The sequence below is a fragment of the Notechis scutatus genome, chromosome 1, assembly GCF_049901735.1.
Source record: "Notechis scutatus isolate UNSWTSFEM ecotype Mainland chromosome 1, rNotScu1.2, whole genome shotgun sequence".
Lineage (NCBI taxonomy): Eukaryota > Metazoa > Chordata > Lepidosauria > Squamata > Elapidae > Notechis > Notechis scutatus.
Window position 1 is genome coordinate 234,648,874 of NC_142009.1, and position 22,671 is coordinate 234,671,544.

General features: G+C 36.5%; 1 protein-coding gene across 6 annotated transcripts in view; it reads left to right on the forward strand.

The window, feature by feature from the left end:
• TESMIN (testis expressed metallothionein like protein) overlaps window positions 1–21,843 on the forward strand; it is a 29,687-nt gene extending 7,844 nt beyond the window's left edge. For 4 of the 6 annotated variants that reach the window (XM_087950710.1, XM_026668136.2, XM_087950713.1 and 1 more), the window contains 8 exons: window positions 434–536; window positions 11,788–11,864; window positions 13,209–13,282; window positions 15,401–15,472; window positions 16,598–16,700; window positions 17,630–17,767; window positions 18,892–19,067; window positions 21,238–21,843. In XM_087950710.1, the coding sequence (XP_087806836.1) occupies window positions 434–536; window positions 11,788–11,864; window positions 13,209–13,282; window positions 15,401–15,472; window positions 16,598–16,700; window positions 17,630–17,767; window positions 18,892–19,067; window positions 21,238–21,430 (936 nt within the window). In that variant the 3' untranslated portion in view covers window positions 21,431–21,843. The remainder of the gene's footprint in view (window positions 1–433; window positions 537–11,787; window positions 11,865–13,208; window positions 13,283–15,400; window positions 15,473–16,597; window positions 16,701–17,629; window positions 17,768–18,891; window positions 19,068–21,237) is intronic. The other 2 variants (XM_087950709.1, XM_087950712.1) reach the window with 1 other exon arrangement.
• Window positions 21,844–22,671: the final 828 nt, after the last annotated feature.

The window sequence follows — 22,671 nt, forward strand, 5'->3', positions numbered from 1 at the left end:
ATGAAAGTCACAAGTGGTAGAACAAAGTAGATTGGAGGTACAAGCCACTAGCAAGCATGGAGAGGATGTGGTTTTCCTTCTCACATGCATGCAAGCACTCAGACTTCTTTTTTCATTATTTAATGCAAAAGATTAGAGTGCAGTCTTATAATCTATAATTCAGAAGTAATAATACACTTTCAGTTTAATAAGACCTCCCTGATAAATGTACATAATATTGCAGTATTATGCAATAAACAGAAATATAAAGTATTGAGCATTGTTTAAGTGTGAGTGTATATTCCTCCAAAACTACACAAATATTAAGTGTTAACAAATTAATAAGCTGGTTTTAAGTAAAGAATTTAATGAGTCCTTTTTACATAAATAACAGTTTTTTTGCTACACATAGAATGAAAATTGTAGCAAACTAATAATTGGTTATGTATTTTAGATAATATGTCAGTTGAAAAATGGCACTCATATACTTTGTGTAAACAATACTGAGACAAGAGAATTGAAAGCTATTCATTTGGTTCCCCAGTATCAAGAACAGCGTAAGTATTTATAATAGATATATTGTTTCTGATATTCAAATTATTGACTATGTTGGTACATCTCAAATATTGATATTGAGCTCTAATGATACATTTATATACTGAATGATACATTTATATGTTGAACATTATGGTACAATCTGTTCAAGCCATAATAATATGGAGGGACAAAAATCCACCCCTGTGCATGACATGATCATGTTGTGATCGTGTACACTTTATATAATTGGCCTACCTGCCTATCCATTGAGGACCTATTCCTTCCAAGAAAATTAAAGTGCATTGGCCAACTTCAAAAACTTTATCCTTTCTTGGCTTATCAATGATCAAGAATCTGTGGCATCTTTCACCAAAAAATTCCATCATCCCTCACTGGTCTCTGATTTAAAGGACCACAGAATGCATGCTCCTATTTAGATTTATTCTATTACATTTGTATATATACATTGTATTATTGTATGCTGGTCATGCCTGTATATTTACCACAATTTTTATAGGGCAACAAAACTGAGAAAACCATTACATTTTCCAAATTATAACAATTTCAATTTCAAGAAAATGCACTGTTACCATAATAGAAGTAACAATGTAGGAGAAGAGAAAGTTTCTCAACTGAGTTAATAAAAATATGAATTTATATATTATGAAAGGGGAAAGGCCCTGATGAAACTTAAACAACCTAACTGTATTTATGCACAAACTATCCACCTGATGTCACTCTTTTATCAACAATGAAAAACATTTTATGTATTAATAACCTGTATCTTGTACATAGCAATCATTCTCTTTGAACAGTACAAAGGCAAACAACAAAATAAAGCATTTTGGGATTTTTCAGAAAATATTGTTAAAATAACTATTAAGAACATATTGAACATACACGTTTAAAGGTTTTCCTTACTTACCTCCACCATAAACTACCTGAAAGTATATATTGTTGCTTAATTTTAAAATGTTATTTTATATAAGATATGCCAATAATTCTTTCAATAAATGAGAATTAATGTATTAGATCTGAAAATCTGGTTCTGCCAGCTGGCCTGGGCCCCCGATATGGGCTTGCTATATTGGGGTGCCTGTTGAGATTATATCCACTTCCATGTCACTCATTTTCTTGGTTGTTAGTTTCTTATTCAATCCTTTTAATTTTAATCATTTTGTATTTTGTTTACCTTTTTATTCTATTGTGAGCCGCACATAGTTGCTATGAAATGGGATGCATATAAAATAATAAACAGACAAGCAAATAAAAAAACATCCTTAACAACTTAAAAATAGATTAGCCTCTCTCAATGTGGTAGCTTGCCACAGAAGTTATATAAAATAATGGTGAGGTGAATCCAAGTAGTGGACCTTAGGGAGCACAATAAAAAGAAATAGTAGCAAAACATTCTATAAGCCAGGGCTTTTTTCATGCAATTTATTACAAATATGCATATATCAGGAAATGTGTTTGTGCACACATGTTAGGAAATACAATAAGTGTTTTACGTCGCCTTATAGAATATTGTAGCAATATATAGGACAGTGGTGGCTAACCTTTTTAAGCTCCTGTGCTAAAAATTGTGCGTGCACTTGCACACTCGCATTCGTGTGCCAGCACCCAGAAGGCAATGCACACACCCCCATGCCCCCTACACATGCACATGCAATACCCACCCACCCACCTGCCGCCCCCTTGCCTGCACTGCACCTCACAGCTGATTTTTGGCTGGTTTGAGGCCTTTTTCGGCCTCCCAGAGGCTTCAGGAAGGCTTCTGCAGGTTTTTCAGGCTGAAAACTAGGAAGTGACGAAAACAGGAAGTAACGAAATGGGCCTAGTTTTTGGTCTGAAAAGCCTGCAGAAGCCTTCCTGAAGCCTCTGGCGGGAGGTCGAAAAAGGCCTCAAACTGGCCAAAAATCAGCTGTGAGGCGTGGGCATGCGCAGTGTGGTAAGTTTGCCTGCAGCTCGCATGCCGGCACAAATGGCTCTGCTTGCCACCTGTGGCACGTGTGCCATAGGTTCGCCATCACGGATATAGGAGGTTAACCAATACCAAATTACATTACTGATTCATAAAGCTAAATATTTATGTTGCTAAGTACAGTACCAATGATACTCCAGTTTTTCAATTCAGATTTTCCTAGAGTACTTCCTGAGCATGTAACATAGAATATTGAAGTTATGACATTTTGCATGTAACTCATAAAATTTGTAAAAAAAAAGTGAGTGTTTTTTCTTACTATTATTTGTCTGAAGTCTACACATAATCAATGTCTCCATTTGGTTTTGGGACCAATAAAATTAGAGAGGCCAGTCACTTTGAGATGGTTCTATCATGTCTATCTGAAGCATCTTTTCTATTTTATTTTGTAACAGCTTTCAACTGCTCAGGAATCCTATATGGACATTGTCTAATCAGTCCGGTTTCCCCATTTCTATTTTATATTCTAGTAGATAGTTACACCTGGTTATATGGTAAACATATATATTTACAGTCCCAACATTTTTTCTATCTCTTTCTTTTGATGGTCCTCTAGGACTAAATTAATATTCATTTTTCCATGGGATGGTTGCAGTATTGTCTCCCAAGCTTAATTCAACAATTCTGGATGCCTTTCTTTTAGAACAAACAAAGCTATTCCAGATTTAGCTTTATTGTGCCATTTCCTCAGGAGGATGGCATGGTGGATTCTTTTTCCTGCCTTCCAATTCAAGTTCATAATTTACTGGCCCAGTTCTTCTCTTTACTATGTGGGAATCTTGCCTGTTTGCTTTCTTTAGTAAGTAATAACAACAGCACTCAATCTCCTAAATTAAATTGCTTTGCCTTTAAATCTTTATTATAGTGTCTTTCCGGCATTCCCTGGCTATCTCTAAATATTCCTGGGCAGTGTGTCCTGGGGCTGTTAACTTGTTCCTCTGCATTAATATATTTTTGATTAAGTTCTTAGGGCCTTCTAAGTTTTCACAGCATACCATTCTTTAATAATGTCAAAAACGGTTGTCTCCTATATAGTAAAAGAGCTAAATTTTGTTAATGCCTGGGGAAGTATCCTGTAGGGAAACAATAGAGAATGCAGCCATGTATCCCAATGTTTTGAGTCTTGGCCTGCATATTTCTTCAACATATTTTTAGGGTCTGGTTCACTCTTTCCATAAAAATATTTGCCTATGGATAAGGACTTGTATGTACCCCTTTTATTCCCAGGTCTACACATATAGCAGCACTGATTGGAAATTGGATCATTGATCTGCAAGGATCTAATTTGGTATTCCTACTCTTCTTAAATATTTTGACCAGCTACTTCGCTATTTTTTTGGTGATCACATTCCTTAATGGAACCCCTTCAGGATATTGAATTGCATAATCACAGATAAATAGAATATACTCATTTACTAGATTGTGGCAAAAGGCCTACAATGTCCATAGCTATTTTAGAAAAGTAACATTAAAGGCAATCTCTTTATAGAAACTTCCCCTTTTGGTTTTACCAATTAAAACATAGGACAGGATCTACATTACTGGGCCGCTTCTTTAAAGATCCCTGGCCTAAAATTCTAAAATCTAAAATTCTGTATGTGATCCTATTCTTACCCATATGTCCAGACCATGGAATTTCATGGGCTGCTTCCAATATCGCCTTGCAGTATATTCCTTGGCGAATTGTTATCTGTTCAATTTGTTCCTTGAAGCTCTTATTCAGTACAGCAACCCTGATTTTTCTTAGAATCTGGGTATTGTTTCTCTCCTTTTCTGCTGCTAGCCAACAATGTTGGTTTCTTTTGTAAATGTCCCAGGTGAATTTCCCATTTATGAGTGTCTGTCCCTATGAGTTCACCCCTAGTTTTGTCAGCCTTTTGAAAAAAAATTCCTTTCTAGGACATCTCATTTCTCCTATAAAACCAGGATGGTTAGGACAAATCCCAGGCTCCTTCACTTCCTGCTTCTGTTCCATCCTTGTCTTAGACTGGGCTCTTGTGGTTACACCCTCTATCTTAGCCTCCTTCTTGAATCCTTTTTTCTGAGTCCAACCCTCTATAAGTGAAAAATCTATTTCAATCATTAGGTTACATATAAATTAGGATTACTCCTACCACTATTACTTCCTTTCCCCATATAGGCACTCTGGCTTTAACCAATGGAACCTTCTCAATTTGCCCAAATATACCTGTAAGGGGCTCTTTTCCCATAGATGCTACCTTTTTTACTAAATGAGAATATACCAACATTCATCTATTCCCAGTACCTACTAATCCACTAAAAGTGACCCCATTAACTTGCCGAGATTATAATTTTTCTCCCCAGAGATGCTTGCATACTGCAAACAGTCCTTTTTTCCTCTGGCTTTTGGTTTTGATAAAAGTCCCACAGCTGTAATAACCACAGGTCTGTGACTTCCCATTGCTCCCCTTTTGTTTGGACAGGAACTAAAGGCTTCTTTCTTTCACCTTTATCCCTTTCAGCTTCTTTCTGGAATAGGCTTTCCTATTGTTTCTCCTTCTCTATTTTTCTAACATCCTCTGACCATTTTGTTGCAGTGTAGTCCTCATCCAATTATACTGCCCTGTTTCTGAGTTGTGTTTTGTACCCAAAACCTCACTTTGGTAGAGAGTACCTGTAGAAATTGTTCTAAAATTACTTCCTCTGCCACTTTCTTTGTTCCTTTTATCTAGCCTCAACCATTTCCTATCTAAGTATTTAATCTTGTGCACAAAACATGAATTCCTTCATATTTGTCATATGTGTAGCCTCTAAACTTGTGGGAGTTACTTCATGCCTGTGTAGGATTATCTCTTGAAAATGGGAGTGATCCATCACTTCTCTTGCCGCAAGGTTATTATAAGCTCTCAAAGCCTTTTCTCTTAAACATGGGGCTATTAAGGCGATCCATTCACAAGAGGTAGCAACTCTTTCAAACATGGTAAAATATGCTTTTATGTTAGAACTTCTGACATCTTAGGGATGTTTATGTCTTTGGGACCATCTCCTCTCTATGTATTCTGAAAAACTTAAGAAGTATTTGTGCCCCTTCTGGTGCCTGGATCGGGCCCCTTTAAATAAATCTGAGTCCCTAAATTCTCTTCTTGCCTTTTTCATTCTTTTCCCATTGTACTTTTTCTTTCTGTCTCCCTCCAAAACTGTTCTTCAATCAAAGCCTTTCATGTTGTTGTTGCTTTTTTATCTGATGATATTGGCCCAATTATTTGAACCTAATCCCATTTCTGGCTGCTCTACCTTCTTTGGTTTAACTTCAGGCATAGGGTGGATACCTATCTCTAGTAGTAGTAGTCTGTAAGGAGAATTTGTACCCTCCCCTCTCTCTCCCTCTCTCTCTCCCTCCCTCTCCCTCTCTCTCTCTTTTGCCACTCCAAATTAGATACCCCACCTGTTTATGGATACCCCACCATAACATGTGTCTCGGGTTCTTTTAACTATATCCAATTCTGTGGGAGCAAGACACAGAAGAGCCAACACAGCATATACCCCAGACAACATATACAGAAACATTGCAGTTTATCTACTACTCACCACCCCCCCCCCAATTGCTAGAGCTAGGACTACACCATCCCCCCCACTGCTAGAGCTAGGACTTCTTGTGAAGCCTACTACTGCAACTACTACTCCTGGTGAGTCCTACTCTTCCTGCTTCCAAATACTGCTAGAGAAAATTATGTCTTTATGATTGCTTTACAAACACACACCCTTTTCTTTCTCCATCCCACACCACCCCTGGCTGTCTCTCAGCTCAGTTTTTATAGTTAATTTTGTTGACTGTGGAGAGGGCTTAAAGAGACAGGAGAATAACAGCACATTTTCTGGGCAACCTGTTCTCTCCTCAGAGAGGCTTCCTGTCTCAAAAAGGAAGAAGTATTTCCTTTCTTTTACATTACCATGCATTCTTAGTTTTTATGCTTTCGACACAAAAATGAATACAGCTTGATATTGGAAGTAATATCTATCACTGTACAATATGCCTATTTTTCCTGCAGTGGGGGAGCTTATTTCTTTATTTCCTGCTTGCTCCAATAGACAGTGATATGTCAGTGAAGTGGGAAATATCTAGGGGGGGGGGACTATTTTCAATTTTGTTTCACCCTTATTCTATGATAGAAAACTGCTTTGCGCTTGCAAATTTTCTCTTTTTGGGGTATATCTATAAAGGGACAAGGGGACAAATGACAAAATGAGTGTCATTACTAAAGCTATCTATTGTATATGTGCACCATTATGTTGCATGTCCATATATAATGCACAGAGCTAGAAACATAGCACTGCAGTCATTTCATTTTCACAAAACTGTCAAGTTCTGTGGACGCATTTAGCTTTCTATTAATTAACTATTTTTTAAATCTTATTGCCACAGTGTGTGGTGCTAAGACAGCCTAGAGTTACCTTCTAACTCTGAGGAATCAGAATTTTGAAATTGATTTGAAAAAGAAAAGAGGTTGAGCAGCTTACTGATTATGATGCAAGGTTTCACACATGGGAGCAATTTATCTACATGAGTGAGAATTATTTTTCTATCTCCTTTTTGCTAATAAGGTCCAACAGAACAGGGAGGTATATTTGACATGGAAGGTACTGAAAATTAACAATAACAATGCTATATTCTCCGTCTTCCACCAAAAATAAAAGGAAACTATCTTTATACTGAATTTGGCACTTAGGCAATTTATAATTCACTTTGGAATTCAAATTTCTCCCCCCATGAAAGAGAAATAATAGTCAAGTTGTTACTGTCAAGTCATCATTTCCGCAAGTGAAATTTTACCTGAGAAAATCATGGGAATCTATACCTTCTGCTCCTCTCAGTCAGAGCATTCTGCTATTGTTTCCTCAGAATATTTTTGACCTTGCCTTTTTTCTTGTAACCACCAATTTAAGCACATTGTGCAGAAATAATCTTCAAATGTCTATATAGCTTTCTCTTAAAGTTTCTCCTACGTTTAAAGAAAAGAAGGAAGAAAAAAGAAAGCAGGAGGATTTGGATCAGTTCTTTCATTATTGGAAAGATCTTAGACTGAGATAGCCAAAAAGTATCATCACATGAGTACTAATACATTATCCCGAGGGTCATAACACTAAAGTATTTCCATATATTAATACAAAAACTGAATAAAAAATGAAAAGTGTCACTGTATGCCATGAAACAATGCATTATATTAAAAAATACTTGAACAGCTATTTGCAAAAAAGAGCTACAAAATAGTTTTTACCTTGACACTTGGGTGACAGTATTTTTCATTAACCAATATATCAATGTTTAGTTTTATTATTGGGCTGATGCGTAATATTTTTTCAAAAACATGTCTAGGATGATTAAATTAAGAACCCATCCTGCTTTCCTTTTTCATATCTCCTTTATGAGCACAGAGATATTTTCTCGTTTCAGTCTTTTTATTATCTCTTCTTGCCTGGTATTATTCCTCCTTCCTTTGACTTAAAAAGAGATCTTGCTTGATTGGTCTTTCCTATTCCCTGCTGGCAAAGATCCTTACTGAGTAGGGCAATTAAATCTGATCTTTTTTATCACTGCTCTCCATCTTCCCCATGGAAGAGGTAACCCCAACTCTTGGTTCATTTATGTAGCTCAATCTTACTTCCTTGCTGTTCCTGTTTATAAAGTCCAGCACCAGATCAAGAAAGAAGAGTAATATATAAAATCATACATTGCAATGTCCTACCTGTCAATGAATACTTCAGCTTCAACCATAACAACACAAGAGCACACAATAGATACAAACTCAAAGTAAACCGCACCAAACTTGATTGCAGGAAATACGACTTCAGCAAGTGGTCAAATTGAGTGGTCAATGTCTGGAATACTCTACCCGACTCTGTAGTTTCTTCCCCAAACCCCAAAAACTTTAACCTTAGACTGTCTACTATTGACCTCACCCCTTTCCTAAGAGGCCTGTAGGGGGCGTGCATAAGCGCACCAACGTGCCTACCGTCCCTGTCCTATTGTTTATCTTATTCTTTTATTTTTCTTATATGTACCCATTTCATGTATTCACAACTATGTATACATTTATACTTACTATCTTGTAAACAATTGGCAAATCAAATAAATAAATAAAATAAATAAATAAATATGATGTAACTTTACAGAGACCGGTTAAATATATATTTGTACTTATAACATTGAAGTATATTAGAAGTCACTTCTTTATACTTTTTTCTTTCTTTTCTGTTTTTAAATCTTTTAATTTTTGCTTCTTTGATTTTTTTTCTTTTTTCCTCCTTACTTTTGATGAGTTTGTGTTTGCAGTAGCTTCATCTTATATAGTGTTGTGGTTAGCTGGCAGCAGGTGCGGACAGTGGAGGAGAGCAAGGACTCAGATGAGGGGCTAGGACCATTAGGGAGTGGACTGCTGCCTTTAGAGATTGTGGGGTCTGGCAGCAGTGATGAGGAGGTTCCCGAGTGCCAAGTGCGCGTGCACGCAGGATTGCTCATAGGAGAGAGCAGTTACAGCAGCACAGGCAACTCGGGAGTAAGGCTGCAAGGTAATGGCCCTTCCCTCAAGAGGATAAAAGCCAGGTTTGAAGAAGCATTCTTTGCAGAAGGCAAAGACGCTCTGAGACTTAGCCTCATGGACATCATACTTACTATTTGAAAACTTGGAAACTAGTTCTTATCTCTGGGTTTTTGGCAGCCTTGACAAACAACTTGGCAAGGCTCTTGTCGGAACTAATTACTTGGAAGCAGCCTTTTATCTGTGAAGAAATAGAATTCATGGATTAAACCTTAAAAAGTAGGGGCTGCTGCCTTTGTCTTGTGTTTGCTCTTTTGGAACCAGGTTGGCTCAGAACATATAGATAGTAGATAGTGTAATGTTATATATGCAACTAATTATTTGTAGTTCTAATTCAAAAATGATTGTATATGCTAGTTTATTACATGTTTTGTGTCTTGACCACCCGACTTTTTCTATAAATATCCGAAAGATTTCCCCACTCCTGCATAGTATTTCTTATTCACCAGTGCCAAGCTTGATATCTAAATTCTATGGTCTCTGAAGTCACACAAACACAATTTCTCTGTGATTTCCCTCTCCTCTTAGCATACTTTACAGAATTCTTCCACCCCAAAAATGATCCCTATATCAATGAACTGATAGACAGTACGTTTTCGTACAATAGTAAAAATAATTAATGCAAGGTTACAATTTCTCAAGATTCTGCTTTCTTTTTATGCCATGAGATTAGCCTTTTCTTCACCATCTTTGGTCTCACCTTCTATTGTAGAGATTTTCATTTTTTTTTCATAGCATCTCACATGATTCCTTCATAAATTCCTTAAGATATTGCATGTATATCCATTGGTCCTCCTTGGTCTGTGTGATACTTCGTGCTTTGATGGCAAAAGTGATTCTTACTACTTTACTGTTTCATCTACTGTCTTTGAAAGTTATACTCCTTTGGACTATTGCATCACTGAGAAAAACTTTTCTTGGGAACGGTGAGGATCATTTCTTTCACTCATTTTTCTCTTTTTATGGATACAGTAAGTTTCATACTCCATGTAAATGTTACATTCTTTCTGAAAGTGATATGAAATTTAATGTTATTCAGACCATGATTCTACCTTGATCTCACCACTTTTGAAATTAATAGAGATTTCACTGAAATATCTTAACATAGATGTATTTAGCTATTTTACTGGATTAGCACAAAAACATTTCATAAGATGTCTTAACTTTTTGTATGTTGTTTCACCTCTGAAGCAAGCAGTCACTTTTTCTTCACAAAGTGTTTACCAGCACCACTGCTACTCAGACACTATTTTATTGTAACACACTTGTGTTCACTTTTGAGAATCTGAAAACTTTTACTCAGATAAAGCTGTTCTGATATTCTTTCTCAAATATCTTGTTCATCACTCACTATAAATAGGATGCACAATCTCTGATAGTAATAAGGTTTCGTAGAGCTATGCTTTCTTCAGTACAGTATCCAATTGCCTGACTCATCTCCAGTAAATATAACTTACTACTTTCCCATTTACATGATGCACAGAAATTATGAAAAAAAACATTTACTTAAACCCAGGGTTATTTAAGTTGTTATATCTGCATTTAAATAATCTACCTTCCATTTCTATAGAGATATTACTGTTTTTTAGAATGTAACTATTTCAGGTAATAGTGAGGAACATTTTGAATGTATAGAGTAGGGGTTTTAAACTCTATTTCATTGAGGGCTGCATCAGGGTTGTGTTTGACCTCAGGGGGCTGGGGTGGGCGTGGGCAGAGTGGGCATAGCCAGCTCGATGTCACTTGTGTCAGAGGTGCCTCTGGTAGCTCAAGCGCTCTGCCAGCAAAAATGGGCTCTCTCCTGTTTTCGGCTGTGACAGCCTTTTGCAACCCTCTGCCAGCAAAAACGCACATTGGCCCTCCAGGGCTCCATTTTTGCTGGCAAAGGCACTGTGGGCCAGATCACTGCAGGCCCAATCACTGTTTCCAGGTGGTCCCACAGGCCAGATCTAAGCACCCTGAGGGTCAGATCCAGGCCCCAAGCCTTGAGTTTGACACCCCTGGTATAGAGGGCGATGGAGACAATAAACAACATCATCTGGAGTACCCCCTTGACAAAATCACCATCAGTCAATTGCGAAAGGAAGTCTTGCTTGGAACAGCTTACATCCTGTGATACTTTTAACATCATCAAACAACATCTGCATATCCTAGATCCTTGGGAATGACTTAATAGGAAGACAAAAATGCCAAATCCAGTCTGACTGTGTAAGAAATCGTAATAATAGTAATAATCCCTCCTGTCTGGAGCATTGTCAATGGTACAATATATAGGCATGCAAATTCATTTGTGGAATACAACCACTTGAAGAACTTCAACTATCAATAAGCAGCCTGACCTATTTTGTAGTATTGTCATCTATTTTGTTTGCCTTTTCCCTATTTTCTTTCAATCTCTTTTCTAGTTTTGTTTCACAGATAGGAACAAGTTTTCCAGTTTTCTGCCTACATTTATTTGTTGCTATTGGCATCTGAATTTGGAAGAATATTGTTCCTCCACTAAGAAGGGCATTTCTGGATTTTTTAGCATATTTCTGCCTGTCAGAGGAGTAAGATACATATCTTTTTAAAGGATATCCTTCTATTTCAGAAATAAATATATCACAATAAATACCAAGTGTTACTTTTTGTAACAAAAATCTTCAATCTTAGTTACCTAGATATATTGCCCAGTTATGTACTGAAGATATTGTTGCACCAAATGTCATTCAATGAGCACTTTCTTATTAGATGCAAGCAACTCGGTAACATCTGTACTTGGGCAGTTTTTGCCAGTTGCAGGTAAACTGAATACCTGTGCTCAGGAGGTAAGTATGTATATATTTTCCTTTTCCTTTTTAATTTTATAATATTATACTATATGTTGTCACTTTTTTGTCCAAAGGATGTCTATAGTTTTATTATCTTGCCATTGTCTGCCTGGATGCATGGACTCACCTTTCTGTGATTTTATTGTAGACTTTTTCTACAAAAGGCTTAATAGTGCAATTAAGAATAACTTCCCAGTAACAGCATGTTTTTTCTTTCCATACTGAGAACTGTAAGCCACCCAGAATTGGTTGGAGTCCAGTAGTTTCAAAATTTGTATGAATAAATAAATAAATTTCATATATTAAGAGATTATGGTTGGCATCCTTTGTGTGGAGTCTTCAATTACCACTGTAGGATGAGGATACACTAAGGCAACTATCATGTTTCATGAAACTGAATAAAATAATTCAGAAGGAGGAAAAAGTTGCCCTGCTGGAAAACAGCTAGAGTACAAAAAAAGTATAGGATCTGTCAACACTCATAGTAGAAATAATATATTGTACTTGAGCAACAAAATGTTTGGATATTTTTCTGACCCACCCTGTTTAATAGAGTTAGTATCCTTCCCTTCACATGAATAGATAACTCCAGCCAATAACCTTACCTGGAGCAGGGTAATTTCTCTCAGATACCTGGCTTTGCCCTCCCAAAAAGTAAAAATGCCATCCCCTTACCATCTAGTATCTGCCAAGTTATTTATGGTGCTCTATGACTATAATATTTTATTTTATTGTTTTATTTTATTTTGCCAAGCTAATGGTAACCATGTCATACTGCTTAATATAGAGCCAACTCTAATCCTTACTCTTTACCTGTTTACTATTATCTATCTAGTCTCTCATTCCTTTGGCTTTGCTCTTTTTTATGCTCTTTTTTCATTTCATCATCATTCATTATTTGTTTTAACTACAACATACGTATCAATTAATTTTTCTCTTCCATTTCTCTCACCCAAATATACTTTTCATTTTTTCTCTATTGCTTCCTTCCCTTCTCTTTTTATTCCAACCCTCTCTACATTGCTATAATTTCTTTTGTTTCTCCTATTCATTTTTTTCAGGCTTTCAGACATTTGTAGTACGTATTATCGAGCAGCATATGCAGATAATCTTTTTGATCTTTGGGGTTCTGCTCAACAATCTGGAGTTGCTCCTAATTAGTAATGTGCAATATGTAGTAACATAAATAGAAAACAATCTGCTATGAAGGCAATATTTTAAAATAGTAATTCTTTCAAATGATGTTCTCTAAGACTATTAATGTTTGTTATTAATATTATATAGTGTGTAAATGTATGATAATATAATGCAAATGGAATGTTTGGATTTTATTTTGAGCAGCTTGATAATGGATCCATACATACAAGCAGTTCAGATCTGACTCTTCAGGAGCCAACGAAACTAACTTTAGTTGGGTAAGAATTGTAAATATGTATACATCCCTGGCATCATTATATGAAATAGGCATTTATAGATACAGACTGAAAAGCTTTTTGTTTACAATTGTTTTCAATAAAGCATTTTTATACAGTACATTTATTTTATTGATGCCCACACCTAGTTTTTTTTTTTGAGAATCGTATTGTTACATAATCAATAATGAGAATACTATATACATTGGAACTAAATATATTTGGACACTTTCCTCAATATAATAATACAGGTGAAACTCGGAAAATTAGAATATCATGCAAAAGTTCATTTATTTCAGTAATGCAACTTAAAAGGTGAACCTAATATATGAGATAGATTCATTACATGCAAAGCAAGATAGTTCAAGCCGTGATTTGTCATAATTGAGATGATTATGGCTTACAGCTCACGAAAACCCCAAATCCACAATCTCAGAAAATTAGAATATTGTGAAAAGGTTCAAAGTGTCCCACTCTAATCAGCTAATTAAGCCATAACACCTGCAAAGGGTTCCTGAGCCTTTAAATGGTCTCTCAGTCAGGTTCAGTAGGAATCACAATCATGGGAAAGACTGCTGACCTGACAGTTGTGCAGAAAACCATCATTGACACTCCCCATAAGGAGGGAAAGCCTCAAAAGGTAATTGTACAAGAAGTTGGATGTTCCCAAAGTGCTGTATCAAAGCACATTAATAGAAAGTTATGTGGAAGGGAAACGTGTGGAAGAAAAAGGTGCACAAACAGCAGGGATGACCACAGCCTGGAGAGGATTGCCAGTAAAAGGCCATTCAAAAGTGTTGGAGACTTTCACAAGGAATGGACTGAGGCTGGAGTCAGTGCATCAAGAGCCACCACACATAGACGGATCCTGGACATGGGCTTCAAATGTCGTATTCCTCTTGTCAAGCTGCTCCTGAACAACAAACAACATCAGAAGCGTCTTACCTGGGCTAAAGAAAACCAGAACTGGTCTCTTGCTCAGTGGTTCAAAGTCCTCTTTTCTGATGACAGCAACTGTTGCATCTCATTTGGAAACCAAGGACCCAGAGTCTGGAGGAAGAATGGAGAGGCACACACTGCAAGATGCTTGAAGTCCAGTATGAAGTTTCCATAGTCTGTGTTGATTTGGGGAGCCATGTCATCTGCTGGTGTTGGTCCACTGTGCTTCATTAAGTCCAGGGTCAACGCAGCCATCTACCAGGAGATTTTGGAGCACTTCATGCTTCCTTCCACAGACGAGCTTTATGGGGATGCTGACTTCATTTTCCAACAGGACTTGGCACCTGCCTACACTGCCAAAAGCACCAAAACCTGGTTCAATGACTGTGGGATTACTGTGCTTGATTGGCCAGCAAACTCGCCTGACCTGAACCCCATGGAGAATCTATGGGGCATTGCCAAGAGAAAGATGAGAGACATGAGACCGAATAATGCAGAAGAGCTGAAGGCCACTATTGAAGCATCCTGGTCTTCCATAACACCTCAGCAGTGCCACAGGCTGATAGCTTCCATGCCATGCTGCATTGAGGCAGTAATTGCTGCAAAAGGGGCCCAAACCAAGTACTGAGTACATATGCATGCTTATACTTTTCAGAGGTCTGATATTGTTCTATATACAATCCTTGTTTTATTGATTGCATGTAATATTCTAATTGCCTGAGATTGTGGATGTGGGGTTTTCATGAGTTGTAAGCCATAATCATCTCAATTATGACAAATCACGGCTTGAACTATCTTGCTTTGCATGTAATGAGTCTATCTCATATATTAGTTTCACCTTTTAAAGTTGCATTACTGAAATAAATGAATTTTTGCATGATATTCTAATTTTTTGAGTTTCACCTGTATATGTTTTGGAATCGCTAGATAATTTAATAAAAATGCAAAGTAATACAATTTAAACATCATTAAATAATAAATACTTTTTCTTATAATTTATTTATTTTACCAAAAACATAGAATTCATGTATACCAAAAGAAGAAACTAAATGGAGAATTGGAAATGAAACAATTATATTTTTCTTGTTACCTTATCACTATGTGGGTGTCATCTTCCTAATTTGCACTATTCCATAAATGCTTCATAATACGTTACTTTAGATGCGACATGTGTTTGTTTAGGTTTCCTTGTGCTTCCTGGGATACAAAATCAAAGAAGCCATGCAACTGCACTAAATCACAGTGCCTCAAACTGTGAGTAAAAAAAAATGTCACAGGTATTATTTGCCTATGTAAGAAAGGAGAAGTATAATTTGTTTCTTTCGTATATACTCAAATATGTCATGCAGATGTTATTGTAGGAAAGTCAGATAAAATACTTGAATAAACATAGACATGCTTTTACACTTACAAAGCAATTTCTTTTTCTTCAATTTAAAAAATACACCACACAAAGTAACCAATCTTGACAAAATGTACATTATAGTACTAAGTTACTATACATTTTTCTCATAGTATTAAGTAAAAAAAATGTTGCTTTTTGCTTTTATATGCTAAATATTGTGCATGGCACAAGCATATGCATTTATGTTTATCTGAACTTCATTTAGGCCTTTTATTTTCTGTATTTTTTTCTTCTTTAAATAACCTTAAATAAAACATGGCTCATAGTGAAGATGGGAAGAGTGCTTAATAACTTTTGCATTAAATTAGATGCATATCAAAACATAAAGCAACAGCATGTATTGGAAAGGAATCCCAAAATAAAATATAACAAATCAGGGATAATAATAAAATGCTTGGAGTATATGAATGTATCCCAGAGCCTTTTAGTGCGATTGAATTTCTGGAAGTACATTTGTTAGCAGTCTTCAAAGTACCCACATATGTGGCAAAATATATAAAGGATACAACTAATAAATATCCATATAGTTTAATTTACTTGTTTCTCAGTCTAGTAGAGTGGGTTTCGTTGAAGTTCTTTCCCTCTAGTGGGGCGTAGGCAGCAAGCCTTTTCTGCAGCACCCTGGGATCTGGCATCAGCCTCCATTCTCCTAGCCTTTAAGAGGGGTTTGAAAACCTGGCTGTTCCTTCAGGCATTGGGATGAGGTGAGACTGGAACCCAGTAACTGCAGTTGTGGATCAGTTAGGGGCTGTTGGTTTAACTGCGGGGAGTCTTTTTTTTTTTTTCTTTTTTTGTATTTTAGTTTTACTGTTTTGCTGGATTTTATTATGGTTCATGAGCTGCCCAGCGTTGTGATGTTAAGACAAGTGGCAATACAGGGATTTTAAATAAATAAAAAATAGCAGATAAGAGTGAGCATTATCTGAAAATGTTGAACTACAAACAATTTAATATGCTTCTTTTGTGAAACATAGATACTGCGATTGTTTTGCCAATGGTGATTTCTGTAGTAATTGCAACTGTAATAATTGTTATAACAATCCAGAACATGAAATAGAACGGTTTAAGGCTATTAAGGTAATTCAACTACGTTTTCTTTTTATTTTGATATGCAAATTATTTACTTTATATTCATTAGATGTTATTTTTAAAGCATTTTAAATGAATTGCATTTACATATTCCATCAATTCAGCATATCAAACTGAGTAAACATATTAATTAAAACAGGCTTTGGAAATACAGATAGTCCCCGACTTACAACAGTTCATTTAATGATTGTTCAAAATTACAACAGCGCTTTAAAAATGACTTATGACAATTTTTCACCTTTATGACCATTGCAGTATCCCCATGGTCACATGATCAAAATTAAGATGCTTGGCAATTGACTCATTTATGTGATGATTGCAGTGTCCCGGGGTCATGTGATTCCCTTTTGCAAACTTCTGATAAGAAAAGTCAGTGGGGAAGCCAGATTCACTTAACAACCATATTACTAACTTAATAATTGCAATGATTCACTTAACAACTGTGGCAAGAAAGATCGTAAAAAGGGGCAAAACTCAATAAATATTTCATTTAAAAACATAAATTTTGGGCTCAATTATGGTCATAACTTGAGGACTACCTGTAGTGGTATCTTAATACCATCTCATTTTTTACATATCACTTGAATTAAAGAAAGAGAAATTATGTTAAAAACATATCTCTGTTCAGTCATTTTGATGCAATTTCATTTCACCACAGATGATTTGCATGTAGCTTCTCAATTCAACTTTACTGGAAAATGCTGGAAATAATAGGAATGGTGCTGCAATTAACAGATTTGAGCAATAATTTGGATACAAAGGCAAAAAACATGCTTTGGAGCATACTGTATTTTTCAGTCTATAAGAAGCCCTTTCTAAGTATGATTAGAAATGTCTGTCTCTTGAAAAGAGATAATCTGCTATTTTTTAAAACTGTTTGAGAGGTATATTCTATACGAATAATATGTTTTATTTAGGCTTGTCTTGACAGAAATCCAGAAGCTTTCCTGCCAAAGATTGGAAAAGGAAAACTTGGTGATATTAAACCAAGACATAATAAAGGTTGTAATTGTAAGCGTTCAGGATGTCTAAAAAATTACTGCGAATGCTTTGAGGTTTGTTGAAAATATTTTTCATCAATTTTATAAAAGTATTATCATAGCAGAAGAATACTTAGACTAAGCATTAAGAGTCTTCATCTGGTGGAACCTCCAGGGTATGTGATCAGGGAAAACAATTGTAGAAAAGATGTTTATTTAATTTTGAAAAGGTTAAAAAGGGATGAGAGAATGGCAAACAAGAAAACAAGCAGGATAAAGACAAACATCTACCTATGGCATGCTGAATGGCAGTAGCTAGCCAATTTTTGTTGATCCTTAAAAGCTAGGAGGTAGTCAGACCTTTTTAATACTTGGATAAGAGGCGACCAAGAAATCCCAAAATTGGGAAATCTGAAAAAAATTCCCAGAAAAAGATAATGGCAAGTCACTTTTACATGTAACCAGGAAGACAACACAGACATTAGGGCTGTGCAATGCTCTGGTTTGAATCTTAACGTTTTGAAGTGCAACAGTGTATCAATGAAGCAGCAATATACAACATCCTAACAGGACTGCACTTTAAATTGCTTGAACTGCTTTATGTTTTGCAGAATGTTGCTACATTCATGTTCCTATTCTGAACCACTTTTAGAGATAAAATCTAAAACTCTGTATAGCTCTAATATATGAAATTGCCAGGAGTCAAACTTACCTAATCTTGTCTATACTTTCCTTGTAGATATGAATGGTGCTGTTTGCTATGTATGACTTCACAGATTTGGAAAAGCTGTAAATAAAGATTTAAAATAAACACATAGTTTTAGATCATAAATGTCTATGATTGTATCTCTGGACATAGAAAGTTTTCATTTACAAAACAGGGGGTGAGGTTTTTCTTTTCAATATGTCCTTCATCTTCCAAACAGTTTGAACCCCAAACCCTTTAAACCTGTTAGAATAGTAGGGCAAGTGAAAACTGGACTGGGATTAGGCAAATTCCTTTAATTTTAAAATGTTTAAGCATTCTCTAGATAAAAGAATATTTGTTCAATGGAAAATTATTGGACTTGAGATTTATTTCCAATGAAGCAACTGTATGATTGGATTGTTGAACAGGCAAATCTCATTGTTTTTTTAATTGTGGACCTTTATTAAATAACATGTCTTTTTAGGAATTAAAATATTTTGTTTCTCTGTAGGCTAAAATTATGTGCTCATCTATCTGCAAATGTATTGGATGCAAAAATTATGAAGAAAGCCCTGATCGAAAAATATTAATGAATATGCCAATTCAAATGGAATTTAAAACCAATGAAGGAAATGATTCTGAATCATTTTCTAACTCTGAAATATTATCAAAAACCAAGAAAGAAAGGTAGAAATTAATTACCTGTGTAATATTTTTCTAAGACATTTCTTTTGTACTATGGGAATATTTTTAGACAATTCTTTGAGTCTGGACTTCCAACCTCTGTTCTTTTCATTTGTAGTTATCCAAAGCAGACATAGTAATTTGTAACAGCTGTACTTTCTAATACATGTACAAATGCATATGTTTTGGCTATTATACAACTACAATTTCAGAACCCTTTCAGAATTAACCATTATCCTGTTTATACTGAATTACAATATGGACGCAAATAGAAAATATGGAAATATCCTGAAAACCTCCATAATCTAGAGTTTTTAAAATTGAATCCAGTCACTCAAAGAATAGTACCAGTAATTAATAAGGGAAAGCTTCAGTAATCTTTAAATAATTTTCTGTTTTCTCTGTAGTTACTTCAAGAATATAAGTGTTTCAGAGACAACTATGAAACCTACCTATTTCTGTGGAAATAAATACCCCAAGTTTGATATTTTTAAAAGTACATTTATTACTAATTGGTATTGTCTGACTAAAGACTAAAATTAACATTTGGCATTAGTTGAGTTCTGAAGCAATGAACTAAAGCAGTGGTTCCCAACCTTTTTTGTACCAGGGACCAGTTTCAAGCAGAAACACTTTTTCAAGGACCGGGAGGGGGATCCGAGTTTGGTGGTTTGCTTGCAGGCGTTTCATTACCTGACTAGGTAACATCTGATGTTGTTACCTAGTCGGGTAATAAATGTCTGCCAGCAAACCACCAAGTTCAAGGAGCGCCAATGCCTCCTCATTGCAACCCTGAGCGACAGATATTCTCTTCTATTGGGACATTTAAAAGGAGGGTTTCAGCTGCAGATTCAGGAACTGCACCGGGCTGAGGAGCGCCTTCAAAACTGAGCGCTGGGCGGCGGCGGCCCACGGCTCTCAGCCCTGCCTTCCTCAGCCCCATCCCTCAGGTGTCTCCCTCCCTCCCTCAGGTGTCTGCCTCGTTCCTCTCTCAGTCGCTCTCTCGCTCCTCCACCAGCCCAGGAAGAAACTGCTTCAAAGAAGCCGGCAGCGTGGCTTTTCCTGTCACCGCAGCTCCTCCGAAGCACCCATTCACCTCCACCCCGCCGCCCGCGCACGGTTCAATCCAGCGCTCCGTTCTGCCTGCCTGCCTGCCTGCCTTCGTTTCTGGTTGTTTGGGAGCAGCTTCGGCTGATAAAAAGAGGCGAATAGTTATTATTCTCAGCCGAAGCTGCTCCCAAACAACCAGAAACGAAGGCAGGCAGGCAGGCAGAACGGAGCACTGGATTGAACGCGGCGGTGGCGGGGTGGGGGTGAACGGGCGCTTCAGAGGAGCTGCGCTGACAGGAAAAGCCACCTTGCCAGATTCTTTGAAGCAGTTTCTTCCTGGGCTGGTGGAGGAGCGAGAGAGCGACTGAGAGAGGAACGAGGCGGGAGGAAACCAAAGCTGCTGAGCCAGAGAGCAGGACAGGCTTTGGTTGCTTCCTCCCTCCCCTTCTTTCATTTGTGTCCTTGATCCCTGATCCCAGCAGCATTCTCCAAAGGCGAAGAAAGCCGCCATTTATTTATTTTCTTTGCGGCCCGGTACAAAGTGATCCACGGACCGGTACCGGTCCTGCCCGGTGGTTGGGGACCCCTGAACTAAAGTACTGATGGGTAACAGCAGGGAGCTTAATTCATCATTTGTTCCCTGTGCATCCAATACTCCTAGGTAGACAAGAAGATGCAAAAATTATAACATGTGCATAATTCAAAACTTCCCCTTTCATATGCCTGTCCCAATCTAATCATTCATTGAATTAAGTTTTTGTCTGTCTTCTGCATTGCATGCAAGTATGCAGAGATTGCATTGTAACATGGCCCATATTTCAGCAATTGTCCTCCCCGTGGACAGCCATGTCCCTATCTTTTTTCTGACAGGATTCCAGCTACCTGTATAAAAGAAGATTGGTTGCAGAAAGAAAGCTGCAAATTGAAAAAAATGTTTGATGTCTCTCAGACTGACTTCTGCTGTCACTTAACTCAGGGATCAGTCAGTGTTGAAATACAAATCTGTCACAGAACAGTTAGTTAAGCCATGAGTAAATTTAGAATTTGATAGTTATATATGGTAATTCTCTTTGCATCGATTTATATATTTAAAATGTAATTATATATTGTTTTGTTGTAATAGACAATCTAATACGTGTATATCTTGGGAGGTGGTTGAGGCAACATGTGCCTGTCTTCTTGCTCAAGCTGAAGAGGCAGAAAAACAAGATTATTCCATTTGCTTAGCTGAACAAATGATCCTAGAAGAATTTGGGAGATGCTTATCGCAGATTCTTCACTCTGAATTTAAATCCAAAGGACTGAAAGTAGAATAATGTGTTTTACTTGCAGTGTTAAAGTATTGCTTGAAATTATTTTAATTTTGATAAAATATATACATTAACCCACTTAGTTTTCTTATTCTATTTTTCCTGCTTTTATATTATCATAATTGATAAGTATTTTGTTCCAAAATTAGCAGAGCAATAAAAAGTTCGGCTGGATTCTATATTTAAATTATTCTTGAAATGAATTCCTAATACGGTCTGTATGTGTGCATATTTACTCTGACTTTACTCCCCTTTGTTCTGTACTCAGTCTGAATAAATGATATAAAACTGAAGAATTGCAAGGTCCCTGTTTTAATGTTCAATTGTTACAATGAAAGGAACTGTATTCAATTTGCTTTATTTACTAGTTTTGTAACAATGGCATACATTTCAGCTAATAAATAACCTTAACAAAATTATTTCTGTGTGCTAGACAGTATTGTGCAATATATGTGTACCACATAAAACTGAAGGCTTGAGGCATGACATTAAAGATATCCCCATTCAATGAGCAAGAACCTAGATTCGGAGATTTCTGGAAGATGAAATGGCAGAAACCATGCCTAGATTATCATTAAAGAAAGACCAGAAATCAATGACTGAACATGGGAATGAGCATATATTCAAGTCTACAATCTGATGATAAAAGTGGCAAAATATTCTTATTTCTTCCTTATTGTGTAGGTGATCTATCATCAAGTGCTCATTTAGGATGATCAACTCCCTGTGGGCAAGAGAACTGCCAGTAGATCTTTTCCCTAGCAGCTGGAACAATTTTGCACATTTTTTTTGCAATTAGTCCATAGGAAGAGTATGATTAGTCACAGAAATGCACATCCCTCCAGCCATGTAGTAATGTAGCATAATTTAATATTAGTCATATGTTATATCATAATTTCATATATCTTATGGTATGAAGACTTTTGGTTGCTGTCTTTGCAGCATGACAAATGGAACATGCATCAATCATTGATGGAAGTTCTCGTTAGAAGCAATAAATTTGCAAAGGATCTGTTATAGGAAACAATCAACCTCATCCAATTTCTTTTCCAAAACTGAGCTGTCTATTTTCTACCTTATTGTATATGAGACCAAAAGAAGGGCATTGCATAAATGCATTTTATTAAAGAAATGCACCAAAATGTCATCACTGAAAATTCAACTAAAAAAAATAGCTATGAAACTAGAAGGGAAAAATCTAGAGGACCTTGTGTAGTGCACATTCTCTGCTTATGAAATTGAATATT